Raw genomic sequence first — 21,614 nt, forward strand, 5'->3', positions numbered from 1 at the left:
GAACTCACTTAACTGCTGCATTATGCTTGTGGTTAAAACTACGCGATAGTCACTTCTGCAGATTACCGTGATTATCAAGTAACCAAAATAAAAGTTTTTCAGGCGACTATCTTATTTGGTAATGTGGCTGATCTCAAGATTTAACCATATAATAAAGTCTTTAGCTTTGTACTTAATGGTATTTTTTTTGTTTTGATTCTGTAAAGCTTTAATGTACAGCAGCGACTCTGCAAAGAACCTGCATGATTTAGGATGATAATCTTACTGCCTTGCAAATAAGTGTTACTTTAATGGAAGCATCTATTCTTGTACACCTATACTTTTTACATTTGGAGGTGTTAAAATGATCAGTCGATTATTCCATTAGGAGAATGTTAACAATTTTGATAATTGTGTAAGCATAAATTACCAACACCTTCTCAGATGTGATAATTTTCTGCTTTTCCACACCTCTATATCATTGTAAATCGAATATCTTAGGGCAAAATTAAATTTAGCTATTTGAAGATGTCATTGATATTTCAGAGAAATTGGTAGATTTCCAATTTTTCTCAATTAATAAAAAAAGCCATGAATTGATGATGCAAATTATCAGATCTACATTCAACCTGACTCTAAAGGAAACATGACACAAGAGATAAGATGTAAATCCCTTTAATAAAACTCAATGAAACGCAGTGTAACAAAGGAAAAGAATCCAACATAAAGCAAGTAGATAACATTTACAACCACAAAAGAAAAAAAAACCTGTACAACTCTAAATGCCTGGAGTCACTATTTTTCCAAAGATTTTTTTTAATTAACCATTTTGTGATGACTGAGGGGAAAACTTGGGAGTCTGGGGCGAAAAGGGGTAAGGGAGGCATGTAATGTGATTTAAATTTTATTTTTTTTTCAAATACATGAGTGTAATCTCATACACAGATGTATGCTTCATCAAAGTGGCTGCTGAAGTTATTTCTTTTAACCAACTGCTGTAGCGTTCAGCAGGAGGAGGATGAGGTGGGCTGTGGCCAGGAGTGTTATTTGTACAAGATGTCATAATGGCCAGGTCTATAGAGGAGGAAGATGCGTGGGTCACCGCCTTCGGGGAAGACGTGGTGATTGACTGTTCCTCCCTCTCCTCTATCCATGTACTCCACCAGGATGGATACGTTCAGGGCCTGGGCTAAGGCGATGATGTGAATGTGGTCACTTTCTTTAGACATTGGCTCTACCTCCTTGGAAAAGAAAAAAAAAACAAGCATGCGAGTTAGTTTTCACTGTAAAACATGAATGGTAAAGACACTGTACATTGTGATCGTACACTTTTCATCCTTGTTTACCAAAGAATGGTTCAGGAAAATGGTTATGAGACCCAGATTTTCCTTTGCATGAACCAGAAGTTCATTTTAAGCTCTTCAAAGTGAAAATTCTGAAACCCACCTGCTGACAGAACTCCTTGACAGAGCGTCCTCCCTCTATGAAATGCTGGAAGAAGCCATGCTCTCGCTGCAGGTAGCCTGAGGTGAGCAGCCGCAGGTACACGACCACATAGTCCGACACGTTCTGGTCATTGAAGGAGCTCAGCAGCTCCTGCAGGCTCGGCTGTTTCTCACACAGTTCAATCAGGTCCATGAACTTGGAGGAGAGACATTATTGACATCATTAGACTGATATGTACGAGTCCAGCTTGCCAACTTACAATCCAACAGGCCAAAAACCAGTGTCTGTCTGCTTAAGCTGACTTGGCAGGTGGCCATTCAGAGGTGGCAGAGAAACGCTCAAACTACAGTAAACTCTGCTAACACATTTCAAACAATGTGTCCAAAAGAATGCAAGAGATACTGTATGTACTTTACAACCAGAATAAACCATGAATGAAACAACAGCATTGTAAAAAGCTTCATCATATATACAGTTCCCTTTAATATACAGAATAATCATCTACTACTTCTGTAGTAAACTCAGAATAATGCATTTAGGTTTGTCAGTTAGCAATAAACAATGAATGTATTTTCTTCTTGTGTAGGAAACTCACAGTGTTGTGGAAGTCTTCAATGGTGAACTCAGTGAAGCCTTCATTAACCAGGTCCAGTTTACTTTTAGATGCAACTGCTTTGAACCTCAAGAGACAAAAAAAAACATGTAGTCAGTAATCTTCCATGATGCTTCTTAATATTTCAGAAAAAAGTGCAGGACAAACTGACAAAGAAACAGTGCATTTTTTTTTTTTACATAACAGACAACAACAGTACACCTTAATGTTAGCTGACTGTTGTTCATGCAAAAATATCTGGGCACCCTGTGCAGCCACGAGAAAATGAAACTCTGCCAGTCCAAGATGACAGAGGTGTGAATTTCAGTCTAGAGAGCAGCACCACTTACAGCCCAAACAGTAAGCACTGTGACACTCACTTCTGAAGTTCTTTGCTGTCATCTAGCAGGGACTCGAGATGTGCGAAACCAAAGGCTCTGTAGAAACAGTTCCCATCTGGTCGCGTCTTACGAATGTACGAGTATTTTTTGTATAGGTCCTGCAACAAAACAAAGACAATTACACCATATGATTTTGTTTTGTAGCCCTGGAGGAAACAATGCAACATCCAATCCGTTGTGGAGGAAATGCACCATGATGTGGGTGCAGGTGATGCAGTTTGACTGACCTTGATCTTGAGCTGATAAACCGTGTCATCCTCAGCATACTCCCTCTGCAGCACCGACAGGTCCTGTCTGTCCGACACTAACGGGTTACTGTTGGCTATCTGGACACCCACACAAAGAAAATCAAATTTATTACATACACTGTAAACAACTTCACTCATGAGTGATTCTGTCCTAACCAGTTGTGGGCTGTGCTTATACTCTTGAAGGATGATGATTTTGACCAACAAAAAAATAGCTGTGTATTCATAAATGTAATTAAACAAAACTTCCACTAAAATTTGGTTTGTTTATATTTGTTTTCTGTTTTGTTTTACAAAACACCTCATTTTATTATTAGGTCACAACTGTACAATTTCATTAATCATCAATTTTTTAATAATTCGACAGGTTGAGGTCAAGGTTGCTAATTACTAGGAAGCTTTAAAAAGCTTCAGCAGGTCATCAGTTGTTAATTGAATAAAAGCAAATCATTAGGGAAACAAAGAAATGAGACAATGACAATGAGTTGAATCTGGAAGCTTGTTAATGCTGATGCTAGGCATATTTATAATGATAAGTCGACTTTGTTTATATTACCTTTCCTAATGAAAAGGAATTTCTCACCTCCTGCTGAATTCTGTCCTGTTGAGCAATTATGGCCTCGTCGTATGCGAGGCAGTTCACTCCTGTAAGAGAAAAGGTGAGAAATTAATCAGGCTTCAGGAATAGATACTCAAAAGGGAGCTCGATAGGCGGGCATGATGCAGAGCTGGTACAGGGCCAGTGTTTATAAGGAATGAAGACCGGTCTGGTCAGGTCAAAATTTGAGTAGAAGAATGTTGGAAGGTCAGTGCTGCAGATTTACAATAAAGCAAATATGGCACCAAACAGCAGAAAATGACACAATTAAATACTGTTAATGAAGTATTTCAGCTGTATAAAGTTAGGTGTGTGTGTGCGCATCATCAGGGAACGACTGAGCTACCTGCATACATGCACTGTAGTTTCTATACAGTGCGTTTATGCAGGTGTTAGATGTTGTGCCAATGCAACTTAAACAATACAGCTCGATTTTGTCTTGTAATATTATCCAAGCATAATGCACCTGCAATGCGTTTTGACCATGTCCATGAAAAAAGCAACAACTTAATAATTTGATTCATCTTGCATATTAACTCTTCTCTCCGGAATTATTCTTCGAATATGTACATCGAGCAGACTTTGTTTATTAGTCTCCATTGACATTCAATTTTTAATTTGACATTAAAATGGGACAGGTGAGTTTTTTTCTGGTTGGTGAAACCGCTGCACTCAGGTAAATAAAATCAGATGGGGTTAAGCAATGTTTTAAATATTAAATAAAATGAAGGCAACAATACAGCAGCTATATTTTCTCTTCCTGTACTCAACATCTGCAGTCACCACGAGCAGACGCATTCAGGCCGTGGTCAGCAGTTAACATGAAAACAAGTTAATCCACAACACCGGCCACCGTCACTCAGCTAAACTTGGCTAGCTCGACCTGTGCGAAAACAAAACAAATTCGAGTCACGACGAATAACGTCTTTTTAGCTAACAAAAATGGCTTGCACCATCCTTACCATTAAGCCCACACTTTCAACATTTCCTTAGGTGAAAAACTCTGCGACTGTCATTTACTGTCGCCGTGTCAGTAACTAAACAAGGCTATTTTTCTTTGTGTAGCAATGGTAGCTAGCTAACGTTAGCCAACAAGCTCTGGCCTCTCTGGCTCCCCAGCATCGCTGCATGTCAGCACACTTTACCCCGGGACAGGGCAGGGGCTCGAACAGCGAGCAGACACTCGGATGGGTACGAGCTGCACTAACACGCGAAATGACCGCGCTGTTTGTTGGATATGTTGCGCCGTAACTGTTTCTCTCACCCTCCATCTCTCCCTGTGATGATTCCTGCTGCTCCTCCGCCATCTTAGCTGTCGAGATCTGTTTCCTCCTTCTGCATGACCTCATTCATTACACACTTCCGGGCGGTAGCTAACAAAGAGTAAAGTTTATTTATTTATTTAAATGTATTTATTTATTTACTTACTTAGTTACTTACTTATTTGTTTATTGTGTGACATTAAAAAAATAATTGCATAAGAACCCAATACCCGAACTGGACAGAGGGCCACAACCGGATTGTCATCCAGTTAAAGTGGGTAAACAATCAATTTGCTTGGGTATGATGTTTTTGGTGAAACATAAATACTAAAGCACAATGTAAAGAAAAAATATAAAGGCCACTCCTCCCATTGTAACCCATTATGTCACAATGGTAAGCATCAAAATGTAGCTTTAATACCTTTCATTTTGTAGTAGATCCTTACATAGTGCTTATTCTTGAATGAATTTGTGTGTAATAGAAATGCCTAATTGAATACATAATAATAACTAATTGACACACTAATTGGTGTAGTGTGTAGGGATTCGACTCAATTTCTAAGCACATAAGAATAAGTATCAGTGTAAACCCCCCATATTTGGATGATCAAGAAAATAGTATTTATCGAAAAGCCTGTGTTAGCATTTAAGTTTCAGTGTACTTTTAAAAAAGAACATGCACATTTATTTCAAACCAATCAATACAAGCTGATACCAATACGTAGCCCTCAAAATAAATGAAAATCCAGGCACGTCACCAGGAAGATCATTTTCCAAAGTCACAGTGGAATGCAGAGTCTTTCATAGTTCAGTAGTTTTGCAGTTTGTAGGCTCATTCAAGTCCCTGCACTTTCCAGCAGTACACATCAGGGGGCACTGTCTGCAACAAATACAGTCTGCATTGAACATAATACCATTTGTCTGCTGCTCTTACCTGTTGGGTTCTAGCAGATAATATGGCACATTGCTTTTGCCACAGCAGACTTTTAACCTGACATTTCTAACTTCCGACATTCATCTAGGATAAAGCTGTATTTATAGAAACACAATACCAATGTGTAATAAAATAATACTTCATATTTGCCAAAAAAGCAATTATTATTATTATTATCATTATTATTATTGTTGTTATTATTATTATTATTATTGTATTATCCCTTTGGCACATTAATTCCCGTATCAGGGCTGTAACAGAACCCAGTAATATTCAGAACACATAAACACAAAAAAAAAATAAAACTGTAACAGTACCAGTACCAGTACCAAAACTGTAACTGTTAGAGTTAATGACAAATCAATCCTGGAGGGGCATCGTCCTGTCATCATTGGATGTCGAAGAAGAAACTTTACAAGGTACAGATAGGGTCTGTCCACAGTTGTAATGACTTACTGAGTATGTTGTTTCCATGGTCTCCAGTGAGTACAGATTATACAAGAAGCCATTACAAGCAATACAGTGATGTATAATAAAAAAAAAAAAACACTCACTAGAATGTATTTTACAAATATTTGGCTTTTCCAGCTTTCATGAAGCTACATGTTGTATGTACATATTTAACATGTAAAACAGTGTTTCAGTTTTTATTCTTGCAACACAGCAGCAGGGTATATTCATTATTTATCTACTTTAGGTGTATGTGTGAATGCAGGTGCAGATCTGAGGGTGGTGAGGAATTGGGGACATGCGGAAACAAGAGGGTAGATATATTGAATGTGTTGATATGTTAATTTACTTACTTGAATTTAAGTGTTAGAAAAAATCATTTCAAAAAGTTTAGAAAAAAATCATTTGTGTATTTGTGCAGATTTACAAATCACTACAGAGAACACATTAGGTATGTTTTGGTCGTATGAAGTCTTTATCTGATCCCAACTGTCTCAGTGCTTAAGGCAGAGGCACAAGAACAGTAAGACAATATGGAGGTATGCATGGTGCAGGTGTGGCAAGAGAGCAACAGCCCCATGGTTTAGATCAGATCCCGAGCCGTGTTGTGTAAGAGAATTCAACACAGGCACAGGTCCTGAATACCACTGAAGCAAAAAAAAAAAAAAAAAAAGAAAAAAAAAAGTATCCACCCTCAGCACTGAGGTGTTGCAATCTACTTCTCTGATGTACCAACTTTCCCACAGCCATCACCTGCATTTCCTGATTTCATACTGTATGTGCCCTTGAGTGTTTGCGACATCCCGCACAGGAGGTATGTCAGTGGCATTGACCTGTTAGTTACAGCTTGTTAGCGCGGCAGATAGTGTATTTGTGAAAGATGAGCAAGGAATATTGTGTGCGATCAAAGCTGTAGTAGCTGCGCTGGAAATATTGCGACCTTGTCTTTGATTGTGCCAGTAAACACAACAACACTGCTGATCAGAAATCCAGAAATGTGCAGCAGATGTAGATATTTTTTTTCCTGAAGGACTTTGTTGTCTTGCACCGTGTTCCCACACAATAAAGAAGACGCATCATTGTAGTCGAGGTGCAGATTTTTCATAAGGAACCACAAACTGGTTTTCTGGGTTTTAACCACCTCCAGGACCAGAGCTAGTCAGTTCTGCGGTTTCACGTGTTATGTTTCCTGCTAAACTATCTGAGCCTTGTGGATCAGGGAGGCGTGGGGGCTGATCATAGTGGGGCTCGGTCGGGGTTTGGGCCTCAGCGTGCCATTAGTCTGCTGATAGCGTGTACTGTGAGCCTCGGACACCTGGGAGCTGTTAGTCTCGCTGTATTGGTCATCGGGATGCTCCTGGCTGGCAGGACCCCCCAAACCTTCATCCACTTCATCCTCATCGTCTGTCACTGGTGGGTAGTTGCAGCTCATGGGAGGGTGCTGGTGATTTTTGGCCACGCTTCCTGGCCGCGAGCCCCCGTCTGTCGGGATAGAGGCGCTGCCGTTTAGCTGTCTCACAACCTCAGTGGACTGCACCATGGGGAAAGCCGATGGCGTGAGAGGAGGGTGGAAACGGGTTTCCTGCTGCAAAGACAAAGAGCGGACACACACTTAGTAATTTCATCATCATCAGCTAAATATGCAGAGGTTAATAAGCTGGGTGAGATGCATTCCACAATTGGGTGAAATCACGTATTGACATGCCCAGAAATGCACACGCACAGAGACACACTTACTAAAGACATAGTGCTGTTTCTCACATATGTCTCCACTCTGAGTCGGGTATCCTCATCTCTATCCAGAAGCCTTTCTCTCCCCCTCCTCGAGTTGTTGTGCAGGACTGGTCTTCCCAGGTAGTCAAAAGCTCCCCCTCCTCCTCCACGCCCACCTGAGATAGTAGATCGGCTGTCACGGCAGTGAGTCTGCTCCTGTCAGTGCAGAACGGGAGACGGATAAATTGGTTGGTTCCGATTGTCATGTGCCCATCTTGTGTAAAAACCATCTCAGTGTAGTTTTACATCTCCTCTCTCAGGCTTCTCTCTGGAGCTCTAGTGACCACAGGTCGGTTAGCCAATCAGAAGAGAGGAGGCTCTGAGCCTCTCTTCTGTTTTCTGAGTGTTTGAGTAAATATATGGCAGATTTAAGGTAAAACACAAAAACCAAATCCTGCAAGGTTGGATGGTGGGTCCAGGTGGACAGGGCTTGGGGCATGGCTGAGAGCGGTGCATGCTTTGTTGTTACATCACAAAGTTACAGAAGTCCTGACGGCTGGTTTTAAGGCTCAGTGTTTGAATACAGGCTGTGTGCATTTCTCTGTGGACTGAGCGCTTTGATACTTTCACAGTATTAATATAGAAGCTAGACCTGCTTTATAATCAAAGAAGACATGGAAATCTACCTTTACATGGAACCTTTAAAGTTTCGTGTCTTTAGTGATAGAGTGCTATTTATTTAAAGCAGGCCCACCAGGTCGTACTGAGAGAACTTCATTTACCTCTAATGCAACTTGTTTTACGTATATGCTTATTTGCTGAGAGTTAGATGAGAAGATGGATAACTGTGTGCAGGCAGGAGGCTGTTAGCTTAGCATAAAGACTGGAAACAAGGGGAAACATTTAGCCTAGCTTTGTCCAGCCCCTCTTCAGACCACAAATGAACATGTCATATAAATATATGAAAAAGCAGAAGTGTAAGAAAAACATGTCGAAGTTTTAGCGTTGGACTGTTTCTTGGCCGCACGCAATTACTTTCTGGTTTCCAACATCTGACTCTCAGCAAAAAAGCAAACTGGTGAATTTCTCATAAGGTTGAACTGTTGGTATAAGCATTTTCTGAAACTGATAACTGGCTTGATACTAGAGATTTAAATCCTTTGTTAAGAATTTTATCTCTGTTGAATGAAAATTCACTTGAAATAGGGGCAGTACCATTCTTATATACCAGGCGTTTAATGGCGTTTCCAGCTCATAAAACTAACTGTAAACAATTACATAAAATACATACCAGCTGCCTGGCCTCTGGACAGTAAAGCCCCAGTCCCTCGGCCCCCGCCCCCGCCCCCCGCCCCCCGCCCCGGCCCCGGCCCCGGCCCTGGCCCTGCATGCAGAGTTAGATAGATACTTAGACTGACCCCGAGGGAAGACAGGCTGGTCCTCAGGGTTCCCTCCACCCTCAGAGGGATGTTTTCCTCTGTCTGCAAGTCAAAGAAACAGAAGGAAGGATTTAGCTGTGAGGACTCAAGATAACTCAAAAAAAAAAAAAAAAAGTTTGTGCATAAAACATCATCCCCTTTCAAAGAGTCCGAACCCACTCACTCATTTCCACAACTGGCTGACAGCCATGTTCATAGAGCACAGAATTAAGTATTCATCACAGTGAAATCTGGAGGATTTCTGAGGAATCTTTGAATAAATAATCGTGTGAAACACTCTACTGATTTTGATCAGAGTCTCACAGCCTGAATCAGGTCGTGCAGAAATAAGAGAAAGCACAAGACGATGCTGCAGAGTGAAAAGAATAATTCAGTAATAGTACCGCTCCTCTGGTATCTGTGCTGACAGAGTTCATTCTCCTGAAAGAGGCTTGCCTGGAGAGAGTAGTTATTTCCTCCCTGTGAGAAACAAGACGGAGAGAAAAAAGCAAAAAGATGTTTAAATGATTGAAGTGAATCCCATAATGTACATACTTTCTTTCATTTGTTTCCATTTCCTTGTTGTTACTTTGCACATCTCGCCTACACAGTCATTTATCAGCTGAATATCACACTTCTCACTCCTCTAATTCTACTTAACACACTGCTGTTGTAGCTGTCAGTTGTAATAGGCTTAATAAGCCCCGATTCGCTCCATCCTCTTTGCCTCGCTCTGCCCTACGGAGACTATTAAAAGTTTGATCTCATCTTATCTCATCTTAATTAAACATGGTGTTATATCCACATACTTCCTCTCAGTCAGCTCCTTCTCCAGCTTCAGGTTCTTGCGCTTGTGGTGGCACGTGACTGTGATGACGATGACGATCATCAAGATCAGCAGCCCGACAGACACGACCAACACGATGAGCATCAGCATGTTTTCGGGCACGTCGTGGTCCCCCAAAGAGTCTGCAGAGAGTGAGTAGGGACATATGCAGGATGAGATGGATGTATATACCTGTGTGTTATTATTATGACAAGTCTCAATCTGTCATGTCGACAGTGCTGTCACCTACCTGTCACGACAATCTCCACCTCCGCCTTGCCTACTCCCACCTCGTTCTTCGCCTCACACTCGTAGATGCCTTTATCTGTTGAGTTTAGGGGTCGCCCAAAAGCTAGTGTTCCGTTAGGGTGGGCGATCACACCTTCTGGCAGCTGTCCACCTTTTCTGCAAACACAATAAGATACAAGACAAAGTTACATTACGGAGCATTTAGATCAACACATGGACCTCCTGGGTTGTTGTTCGTGACCTCATCGCACAGCAGAGGTGGAATCAGCGATTGTGGGAAACTTAACAAAACAATGCATCCTGTTTACTGAATATTTTTAGCTAAACTTTTTGTCTTATTTTGAACCAAGAGCTGCCACTGTTGCTTTATATTTACATGTTTGACCATAGACTGTATACAGTTGGCCGTAGCCTCTGTAACAACAGTTTTCTGAAGATCGGTTTTTGAAGCTCAGAGCGGCCTGCTAGCTGTCGCCATCTTGGCGGTGTCTGACTTGACCTAACTAATCCAAAAATGGTGAAAGAGGTAGGGCGTGTGTGGAGTTAAAACTTTGTTGCATGCTGGTTTGTGGCAAGCATACCGGTCACCTGTCACTCAAGGCAACACGCCCACAGTTATACCAACCTTAAGTCTTAATAAAATTTAATCAGGTGAGTTATACAAAAATTCAGTCCCCTGTACAGTTGTCATTAGCTATAGCCATTAAAACCTTTTTTTTTGTATTAGACTGTAACAACAAAGTTGGACATTTTAACATGGGAGCCTATGGGGATTGACTCGCTTTTGGAACCAGCCTCAAGTGGCTATTAGAGGAACTGCAGTTTTTGACACTTACATGTTGGCAGTTTGCCTTTGACACCCTTTACTTGGAACTTGGATGTCAATTTGCTTCATGTTCAGGTGTCAGAGAAAAATGTCAGAAGATGGTGGAGAGATTATAATCAATTCTCAACCCTCCCTTCAAAAAAAAAACAAAACAAAAAGAAATCATACAAATTTCCATAGATGGTGCACTCTTCCTTCTTGTTCAGCCATGTTGCCTATAACTGATCATAACTAACATCCATTTCTGCTTTTCATTTCAACCTAAACATAAGACACCTCACCCTTTAATCAGTGAGAGAGAAAAACAGAATGTAGTCATTCCCTGAAATAAGGAAAATTTACTTTGACGAATTCAGTCCTGCAATCCCAAACTAAATGACATCTAGTACAAGTTCAACATGCCACAACTTGAGGAACGGTGAGCGACCTACATACACACACACACACACACACACACACACACACACACACACACACACTCAAATAATGTACTGTATATATAATTAATGTATACATATGAATCGATCTTGGTTTTGTTTGTTGCATTTTGTATTTAGTATTTTTGAAAATTATATTTTGATACTTTGGCAATATTGCTTTTTTTCTCAAACTGTCATGCCAATAACCATTAGGCGCCTTTGAATTGAAACTGACATTTATTTCTATTAAGATGCCACTTTTTATAATGAGCTTTTCAGTTCTGTGTTGTGTGTGTTGTTTGGAAACCATATACTGTATTTCCTAGCAGCGTGACTCAAGAAATTTTGATGAACAACACCGTCCAGGGTGTTGCCTCAGTGTTGTTGTTTTGATCTAATCACCTTGAACGGACTTGAAATTGATGTCTGCCTGTTGCATTTTCAACCAGAAATACCTGGTTTGTTTTTTCCGCCACTACAGCAGCACGCTCCGAAACGAACCTGAGTTTTCTATTCAAAGTGCTGACTCCAACTTTGAGCGCACTGTGTTTCAGTGAGCCCCTATCTCTCGCAGGAAAGAGGAACTGTCTATTTTCACATATGCAGCATACGCACACCATTGAGATAACATCTCGCACCAATCCACACGTCCTGCTTCCTCTTCCTCCTCTTGGCTCACCGCAACCCCCTTACCCATCCTCCTGCCCCTCCCCCATTTAGTTCACTCTCTCTCATTATTTCCCTTTCCCTTTTTTTTCTCATCCCCCTCATCCTCCCTCCTTCGTGTGAAACCGTCTCATCTGTCTGCTTTTGGCACAAGCCGCAACATGACACTTTGACACCAGCTATTACTTCACCTGCCGCCTTTTATTGACAAATCCAACAGGTTTGTCGACTGCTGTATCCGTGTGTGTGTATGTGTGTGTTCATGTAAAGAGCGTGCACGAGTAAGGAGAGGTTGACTGTAACTAGAGATTTTGGGTGCTGACTTGGTTTTGTGTGTGTGTGTGTGTGTATACATGCTCATTCATGAGTGTGTAAGCCTGTATGCATGGTGTGTGTCTGGTGAGCCTTACTCACAGAGCCTCTTTTCCCAAGGTGTGTTCCTATGACTAACAGGTAACACGTACATCATCATATGGCAAAAACAAGTCAGATGAGGAGAAACCTCACCAAACGTATTTTTTCTTTACATTTTTAAGAACCCGTACCCCATCTTTGTGTTAGGAATTTTTCCCTAGGGGGTCTAACTGTCACCTCTCATAACCCGATGAGAGCCCTTTCTCTCCCAGACGCTTTTCGTGTCTCACATTTTTCTGGCCAAACTCTCCGCCACACCCTGAGAATATTTTCATGCACCAAGAGGAAATGGCCTTAAAGATGACACCAGGTGACTCAAGCAGAAGTTGGGCCTCTGAGCGAAACCTTTTGTCGGAGGTTTAAAGCCACTGATTTTTAAATGACACGCAACGTTTCAATCTGTCAGTTTCCACTGAGGCAGCAGAATCAGGAGGTGGCAATGCCAGGGCTTGTTTGGTTAAGTCATGTGGAAAGGGTGGAGATCCTCCCCCACTACACTGTGAAAGGTTGTTTCAGTCAAGTGTATTAGTGACCAAGCTACACTTAAAAGTAACTAATACTTTGTTGGAAGAATTTATTAGCTGAGGTAATGCAGGACTTACTGAATGAACTGTTAACTGGAGACACGCATGCAATGTAAGATGGAGGCCATCCATGGACAATACCATCCACCCTCTCCACAACATACTGGCAGGACAGAATGTTGTCTATCTATCTATCTATCAATCTATCTATCTATCTATCTATCTATCTATCTATCTATCTATCTATCTATCTATCTATCTATCTATCACTTGAGAACTTCAAATAGATGAAAATAGTCCCCAAACAATGCACTATTTATCCTTGTTGGATTGATATTTGCTAAAAACTACAGTTCCCAGCTGTTGTTTAGATGTAGCGTATATTCATGATGAGTTGAACATTTTACATGTTCAGCAGAAAAGACTGGGTGTGTGTCTGGAAACCACAGACAAGCTGAACGTGTTGGTTTCAGCCTTTAGTGGGAATTTGAAGAGAGTAGGAAACATATAGATCAGGACCTATGGCCTTAACCATTAATAGGTCAGTTGTTTCAGCAGGATCTGAAATCACTAGAATTAATGTCATAATTATAAGTTTTGAAATTCTTCTCAAAGTGGATTCATATGAAACTGTCAAACTTGTCTCTTTAAATTGATACTGTCACTGTTACATTAAAGAAAAATAAAAGTGGAAAAAATAACCTAATGTTTGTTACAGACAATCTACTAAAAGTAAAATTACTGAATAAAATTAATTGTAATTTGTCATTTTTTGGTCCCTGAGGATGACCTGAGATAACCTCGCTGAACATCCCATTAAAACTTTTCCCTGGTGGAATCATTCTAAGTAATTACCATAAACACTCCGGGAGTTACGAGAAAAATAACAGTGACCAGACACATCAGACAGTTAGTCACACGAGTACCAGACAGCCAGCGAGGGAGGCGAGTCCTACTGTACCTGATCCAGGTGAAACTCTGTGGTTTGGGGTTTCCTCCACTCAGACACCTCAGGGCAGCGTTCTCCATACCAATGGACCAGTCTTCATTGTAGCCAGACACCTCTGCATGCGGAGGGACTGGGGGGGAGAAGAAAAAATGTACGTGCTTAGAGCAATCGAGGCAAGTGAGAGAAAAAAAGGAGGCATTATCATTATCATTTCATGCTAAGGCTGAATATCCAAGCTGATGCACTTATGAGGGACAACTTCCAATGAATGCAATAAACCAACAGTATAATAACAAAGACCCACAGTACTCTGACAATATCCTGTAATCCCAGAGTGCTCTTTGGTTGATTTAAGAAAAGAAGAGAAATTAAGAGAAGTACATTTTTCAGTTTCACAGTGACAATTTCAGCGAAAGGGAATTTAATATGGGCAGTCAAAATGAGTAATACAGAGAGGAATGCGTAGTGTTGAAGCGATCAAGTTCTTATTGAGTCTCTTCTTACTTTGAAGTGATGTTCACAGTGATAAAAAAAAAAAGGAAGTGAAGCTGCGACAGTGTTACAAATGTTGAGATGTTTTTCTTTTTTCCAGTTGTATTCTTGTTCTTTGCATGTTTTGAATTTGACGATTTCTTTGCCCAAAGTGTGTGTTTTCTGTCGCGTAACACCACCTCTGTGTAAGAGTCCATGTATACTCACAGTGCACGACCAGGCGGTTGCTGAGCCTGCGGGGGGTGGACGATGTCTCATGCCACACCAGACAGTCCAGCTTCTTGCCGTTCATGCTCCTCAGGGGGTGCAGGGAGTACTGCGTGGAGACAGCCCCATTGTCGGAGGAGCGGCTGGTGAACTGGCCATTCAGGTCGGTGTCCCAGGTGAGGCGGGGGGGTGGGCGGCCTATGGAGCGGCAGGAAGCGGCCTGTCGGTAGGACTGTCCCTCCACCAGAATCACAGGGTCGATGGAGGAGATGGGAACGGCTGGAGGGATGTTGGTTAGAGTGAAGGTGATGATAAGTCGACGCACCTAGCAATTACTGATGAGTGCACACATAGACTTAACGAGATCTTTAAAAGGTCCTGTACACATACTTTCTCAGTTATCTTCTTAGTGTGAGCTATGGGTCACACACGAACACAGTTTTCTCACAGAGTTTGAACTGTTGTGGTTATTTGACATTTGTTTTTTTTTTCCACTGATTTCAAGTGGGCGGGGTTCAGTTGTGGAAAGGTGATGTCACTAATGTCACGCACCAATGTCAATTTAGAAACACTTGAATCAGAATCTGATAACATTTGTGGGGTCACTTGCTGTGATGTCATCAAACCACCCACACAAACCTGATGAAGCAGACGAAGGTGTGTTGTGTGTGTTGTGTGTAAATTATCAATAATAATAATTTTAGTTACTACTTTTTTTCTAAACTGGTGTCATTTATCACCTTCACAGTTTGCTCTTTGCATACGAGCAAACCCTCAGTTTTTAATATGTTTTTCTGCTGGCCTGCTACATAGTCTAGTTTGAATAAGAGTTAAAAATAGAATAACTAATAAATGGAAAATTAATATAAGGGTTATAATTGTTGGAGTGGGATAATAATGTAAAAAGGTTAAAAAAATATAGTAAGACAAGTCTCTAAAAAGCTAAATAGGTTGAAAACTTAATAAAATATTATCAGGAGTTATTGCTTCCTGTGTGAGTGCTTATTGCCTTATATGGAGTGAATGAATTTATTGTGTGAAAAACTATTGACACATAAGGCGATGAGTAAGTATGTTATTATTATGTGACACTTCATTATTAGTCATGTACTAAAACTTATCATGCTTTAGTATACACAACTTAAATTGTGCAACTCTGAATGGTAACAACCAGCCCACTGACAGTTATATCACTTCCCTTTGTGACTGGAGTGACTTTTGGGATTAGCATCAGTCTTCATCCTTGTACAACATATTACCGCTCCTGTGATAACACTGTATGGCAGAGGCATTAGGGAGAGACTCACTCCATACGATGAGTGACATCTCACTGTCAAAGTTGCCAGAGGGGAAGGTGCTGATGCGGCAGATATACTTCCCCTCATCAGAGATGTCCGTGCTCATGATAACCAGAGATGAGTCCACTGTGGGTTCGCTGCTTCTAAAGCGCACACGTCGAGACCACGTCCCAAATGCTGCAGACGGAGAGAGAGAGAGGGAGAGAATAAGACATGGGAGAGAGATGAGGAGCGACAGAGTTAAAGGAGAGTGTGAGGATGGATGTGACACAAAAGATTAAGTCCAGTGAGTTCAAAAGGCACCTCAGGGTTCCTTTTGTCACCTCCATACACCACGCCTGAACTCATGCTTGAAATTACATTTACATTCTGGGCATTTAGCTCACAGTCTCATCCCACATGACTCACGCTCACAATGGATGTAAGCTTCATTTACTAAATCATAACATATTACAAGAAACCAAAAATAAAGTGCTAATTTTTGACAGTCCACTGTTCTTTTTAAATAGTTGTGAGCGCTCGTCTTAAAGCTATATAAAAAAGCCTCCGACCAACACTGAAACTGACAAATCAGCAGCAAAGTGTGCTCACTGGATTTAGCATATAGGAGTGAGTGCTCTGATATAGAAGCGATTTCTCACTGTGAGGAAAGGAATAAGTTACTCTTTTAGTATGTAGCTGAGAATGTGAAGCGAGACTCGAGAATGCCACTGGAGCCACTGCGCCAACTGACCTGTCTGTCCGTTAATGTGGTGTGCGGTGATGATCTGCTCTGTCTCCTTATACCACGTGACCTGCACCACCACCACACCGCTCTCACTTGGCTGGTAGCGACAGGGCAACACGGTCTCCTCTTCTGCCAAGGAGCGTAGGGAACCATTTGGAGGGAGCCCCATAAACTCTCCATGTATCACTGTAACTGAAAGAGGAGAAGGACAGGAAGGTAAATCCATCTACTCAGCCATAAAGCATGTGCAGCTAATTGGTTTTATGATGAATTATGTTTCAATCTGCAGTGTAGTGACACCGAGCCCAACAGTGACCTTCGACCTGTGACAGAAAAAACCTGTAGTTACTTCCATATTGCAACAGCTGTAGGAGATGGGAAATCATCTCATTCGCTAGATAGATAGATAATAGATAGACAGAATAGAACAATGTGGTCTGACCTTATTAATTTATCTTTGCTGACGCCTCAAGTTCAAACCATAATACATCTATTATTTAAACTATAGCCATTAGCTACTAGCTAAAAAGAAGTTACTTCTGGCTTATGCTCCATGATTATGTATCACAGCCTCAAAGAAGTCTATTGCTATGGCTAAAAACATGAGGCAGTGGAGGGTAAGCAAAAAGTTAATTTCCCAAAAAACATGAATAATGCTACATTACCAGGAGCCATCATTGTTTCTCAGTGTAAACACATTGGTTGCTTGTTTTCAATTCATTAATAATGAATAGTGCTACATTTGAATAACGTATGCTTGAAGTTGTGGTTATGAAAAGCAGCTAACAGGGTCACCAGTACACCCAGCTAGCCTGGCTGTGTCTTAAGATATAATCCTCCTATCAGCATTTCTAAACCTGACTGACTGTATTGTATATAAGTGTAAAAAGGCGAAGTTGTGGTGTTTGTGAGGTTATGGTGGTGACATACTTTTTGGCCAAGCGCAGGAAGTAAGGCTAGCTGTTTCCCGTCTCTTATATTCACCACACAACATACAGGTTGTCAGTCTACCCATCAACTGTCAGCAAGAGATAAGCTTCCCAAAAATGTGAAACTATTCCTTTAATGTAATATTTTTATTGTTTGTGACTGAACCAAAGTTTTAGTAGTAAAGTTTGTGTGAGCTACACATGATGGAAAAATCTTTATTGTTTACAGAATTAATCAGGAAAATACATGATGTTGTGCATGAAAATACAAGTTAGGCCTCCTGTGGTCGAAATTGAGGGGAAAGATGAGAGCAGATGGGTGTCAAAGAGTCCACCCAGCGCAGACAGAAATGGGGGAGGAGAGAGAAAACAGGTTGTCTAACAGAGGTGAGCACAAGTGAAGATATGTCGCTTAACTAGTCGCTCGAGATAAGCTTAAAAGCAAACTCACAGAGAGTTAACCTCAGTGTCTGGAGAGAGCGAGACATTCAACAAGGCCCCAGGAAACATACAACACAGGACATACTGTATCATAAAGTCTATGTAGCCTATTGTGTGTCTCACATTACAACAACACTGCAAAACACAAACACCCAGATACCCACTTGTAGGAATCTGTTTTGTTCTCTCTGTCTGTTTACAGATCACATTTGTCTGATGTAGACAAACTAATGTGTCACCTTATCTCCTCCTGTCCTCGAGCAATCGTAACGTACACACACACACACACACACACACACACACACAGTCACATGTGTGACAGCCACCACATGTGGATCCCTGCAACCTGCAAGTTTGTTTGTTTCCAAGGGATATTTCTCATGGCACGGTGCTTAAATAAAATTGAATTACGCTTTGTGAAAGTTCTGCTAATGGAAACAAATGTGATCACAGTATATTATCATATCGGTGCTTTTGGTTTGGGCTCGTGTTGCTGGTGGTTGATTTACTTTCAGAAGATTGAAGCTGAAAGAAAATGAATTTTAGTAAATGGATATCTCCCAAACTCTAATGATATATCAATACACAACATGACAGGCCATGTGTGTCTAAGCTGAAACACAATCAGGCTGGTCTTTTTATCAGTCGCCCCTAAAATGACCTCTTAGGGAAAAAGTGTTTATCTCTGATCGCTGCTCTGCTGTTTGCTCTTACAAACACAATAGTCACTGTGCTGCAGCCAATAGTTCTAACATGTTTTTACTGATCGCTCCCTGATTGCTCACGGTAGTCTACTATTTCAGTTTCGCTACTGTCGACATCTAGTTTTGACTTGTTACGTGTAGAATTTGCATGTATTTGAAAGTATCAACGTACAGTTCAAGGTACTTTTCAGTCGGAAGTATCGATGTCAAAAAGAAACTTGAGGCTACTTAAGCACAGCAGTGATTTGAGCTACATGCGTCAACGTCAGCACACGGTTCAGAAGGTATAAGGCTACCATGTAAGTATAGTGTGTTAGCATGGTAACATTAGCTGATAGCACTAACTACGAAAAAAGCTGAGGATGATGGGATTGTCGTTAGTTTTAAAGGTATTTGACCATAAGTATTGGACAGAGTGAGGACATCAGCTGTGTTAGCAGCTCTGAGGGGCACAATCATGCTTTAAGCTATGCTCACAATGAAAAAACATTTCAAGTTTTCCATCTTAGTTTAGTGTGTTTGCATGCTACTATTAATATGTAGCACAAAGTAATGCTGAGGCCGGATGCTGTTAGTTTTGCATGTATTTAGTCATAAAGTGAAGTGTTTTTTGACCAGATGGTGGAATATATGGAATATATATGGAAAATTAAGCAATCGCAAAAGTTGCAATTCACCCAGAGGTGAACCTGAATGTCTGAACCAAATTTCACGGCAATCCATTTAGACATTTCACTCAAAACCACCAAATGACAGGCAATCACCAGAGTCGTTAAGATTCATCCTCTGAGGATCATGAATGTCAAATTGCATGTCACTACATCCTGGACCGAGGTGGTGGAAAAACCAACCAGCAGACTGCCCAACACTTCCGCCCATATAGAGCTGCTGGTCATGTGGCTACTAAAAAATAGAAAGTCAGATAACTGAATTTAAAAAAAAATTCCTTCACAGTGTAGTTTCCTTTTGTTGCACTAACGTGCTGCTTATGCATTTATTGATAACACTGCAAGAGCTGAGTGTTACATCATCTGTCCCATCCGTCCTGTTAATCCAAACTGATTTCCCTGGAAAAGTTATTAAATCCGCTGTCACAGACACCATAAGTTGTAGCAAGTAGTGTGTGCATGTGAGAGAGAGAGAGAGAGAGAGAGAGAGGGAGAGAGAGAGAGAGGGAGTGCTGAGCAACTCTTACAGGTGTTGATTCAGTACGTGATGTGGGAGAATCTGTTCAGATATGTCAGCGGTGAGGTTGTGATTCATGCATTTACCATCAGAGCTGATGAGTGTACTCTGCAGACAGGTGTGTGTGTTTTTCTCACAACGACATGAGTGTGTTTGTCACTCAGTGGAATCTGCCTGTGCTGCATTACTGGAATAACACCTCAGCCTATGCTGCTTTTATGTATGGAATTAAACGTTGTTATTTTATGCCACACTTGTATCTACCATTGTCTGACATTGTGAAAGTACTGTTTTTGTCTTTTGCTAAATATATTTATGACTTTACCTAATTAATAAGTGATAGGTTGATACAGTGCAGCACGCTGTGTACAGTAGACAGACTTTCTGATGCTGACATGCATAGACCTACAGCATTTATCACATGGACACATATATTTAGGCTTAAACAACACACACACACACTAGGAGGGTCTCTACAGCAACCTGTTTTTCCTGAAATATCAGACAGCACCACAAGGGTTTTTCTTTAACCGCACTGCTCCTGCTGTGTCTGCTCTTGAGAAAAGCTGCCCAACATGTACAGAACTTACAGCTTCTGAATATGCATGAGATACAATGGGACAGTTATTGGTCAGCTTTCATAAGCAATTGAGTTTTCTTTCAATAGAACATTTCCATTACCTAGTTTTGCTTAATTTCCAATGCTCCTGACAAACATCTGTTGTATTGATATCATGAGCAGACCTACTGGACAGTGCAGAAGTAATATCATGTATCTGACAGCAGACAACATAAAGACACAAACATAAGCCTTGAAAGAATACGGTTTGGACAGACTCCATGTGAAGTCCTCTTACCAAAGATCCGGAGGACAAAGAGACACAGGGAGAGTCTGTTCAGCAGAGATGTCATTCTCCCCGGGAGTTACTGTTAACTGAGCACAAGTTGGGACAATTTCAGCGCTGGGATAAAGCTCATCAGTCCAGGTAATAATATCCTAGATGACAGGCATGCATGAAGCACTGAGGCGGACTCATGCCTCCTGCTGCCGGATCATCCTTGGTGAGGGTGTTTTTCTGGGACCAGATCCTCTCCAAAGTCCCGTTCTGGGCAAAAAAAAAAGTATCTATATTAATCTTCACCAAGTCCTCATGAAAAATGTAAATCCTCAGTTTGTTAAGCACACGCCATAATGTTTGTCCTTTAGAGAAAGAAGGCGCAGCTTTACCTGTTTGGATACACCTGTTTGCCCTACCCGCGCCACCCCTCTGTCTCTCTCTCTCTCTCTCTCTCTCTCTCTCTCTCTCTCTCTATCTCGCTCGCTCGCTCGCTCGCTCGCTCTCTCTCTCTCACCTAACCACAGACACTCAGCGCGCACACACGCGCTAAAAGTCACCTTTCCGGTTTGGTTAGGGCAACATGACAGTTATTTTCTCGTCTTTACTTGCTCTGCAGAGAGGAGAGGCAGGTGAAAAGCAGGCATGGAGAGTCCGTTTAAACTGCGTCAGACGGACCGATGCCAAAGCTAAAGGTGTCCCCTCCCATGGGAGAAAAACAAATTAATCCTTTAATTTTAAAGGGGATAATCGGAAATATGAGACGAGGAGACGAGCACAGACATTCATTGTGCTGTTATAAAATATGAACATAAGCAGGAATAAACCAATCTGCCCAGTTTTGGAGCATTAAATCTCAAATCTATACAACTATTTAATCA

The 21,614-nt window shown here is 41.2% G+C and overlaps 2 protein-coding genes across 5 annotated transcripts; both read right to left on the reverse strand.

Moving 5' to 3' along the window:
• Positions 1–638: 638 nt before the first annotated feature.
• otub1 (OTU deubiquitinase, ubiquitin aldehyde binding 1) lies at positions 639–4,589 on the reverse strand. Of its 2 annotated transcripts, none has more exons than XM_022752261.1 (7): positions 4,529–4,589; positions 3,250–3,311; positions 2,646–2,744; positions 2,398–2,516; positions 2,021–2,105; positions 1,426–1,620; positions 639–1,220 (listed from the first exon to the last, which is right to left on the reverse strand). In XM_022752261.1, exons 1-7 carry the CDS (start codon positions 4,569–4,571, stop codon positions 1,023–1,025), a joined length of 801 nt encoding a protein of 266 aa, XP_022607982.1. In that variant the 5' UTR covers positions 4,572–4,589; the 3' UTR covers positions 639–1,022. The 2 variants fall into 2 exon arrangements, with proteins under 2 accessions (XP_022607982.1, XP_022607980.1); XM_022752259.1 differs by having other exon boundaries at positions 3,223–3,311.
• Positions 4,590–5,014: 425 nt separating this feature from the next.
• On the reverse strand, positions 5,015–21,133 carry LOC111226943 (nectin-4-like). Of its 3 annotated transcripts, none has more exons than XM_022752263.1 (11): positions 20,755–21,133; positions 16,645–16,830; positions 15,921–16,088; positions 14,614–14,892; positions 13,927–14,044; positions 10,118–10,272; positions 9,851–10,010; positions 9,449–9,521; positions 9,042–9,104; positions 7,648–7,839; positions 5,015–7,495 (listed from the first exon to the last, which is right to left on the reverse strand). In XM_022752263.1, exons 1-11 carry the CDS (start codon positions 20,807–20,809, stop codon positions 7,103–7,105), a joined length of 1,842 nt encoding a protein of 613 aa, XP_022607984.1. In that variant the 5' UTR covers positions 20,810–21,133; the 3' UTR covers positions 5,015–7,102. The 3 variants fall into 3 exon arrangements, with proteins under 3 accessions (XP_022607984.1, XP_022607985.1, XP_022607983.1); XM_022752264.1 differs by having other exon boundaries at positions 7,672–7,839; positions 9,446–9,521; XM_022752262.1 differs by having other exon boundaries at positions 9,446–9,521.
• Between the last annotated feature and the right edge of the window lie 481 nt (positions 21,134–21,614).

The sequence above is a fragment of the Seriola dumerili genome, unplaced genomic scaffold, assembly GCF_002260705.1.
Source record: "Seriola dumerili isolate Sdu_G_001 unplaced genomic scaffold, Sdu_1.0 BDQW01000167.1, whole genome shotgun sequence".
In the NCBI taxonomy this organism is placed as follows: domain Eukaryota; kingdom Metazoa; phylum Chordata; class Actinopteri; order Carangiformes; family Carangidae; genus Seriola; species Seriola dumerili.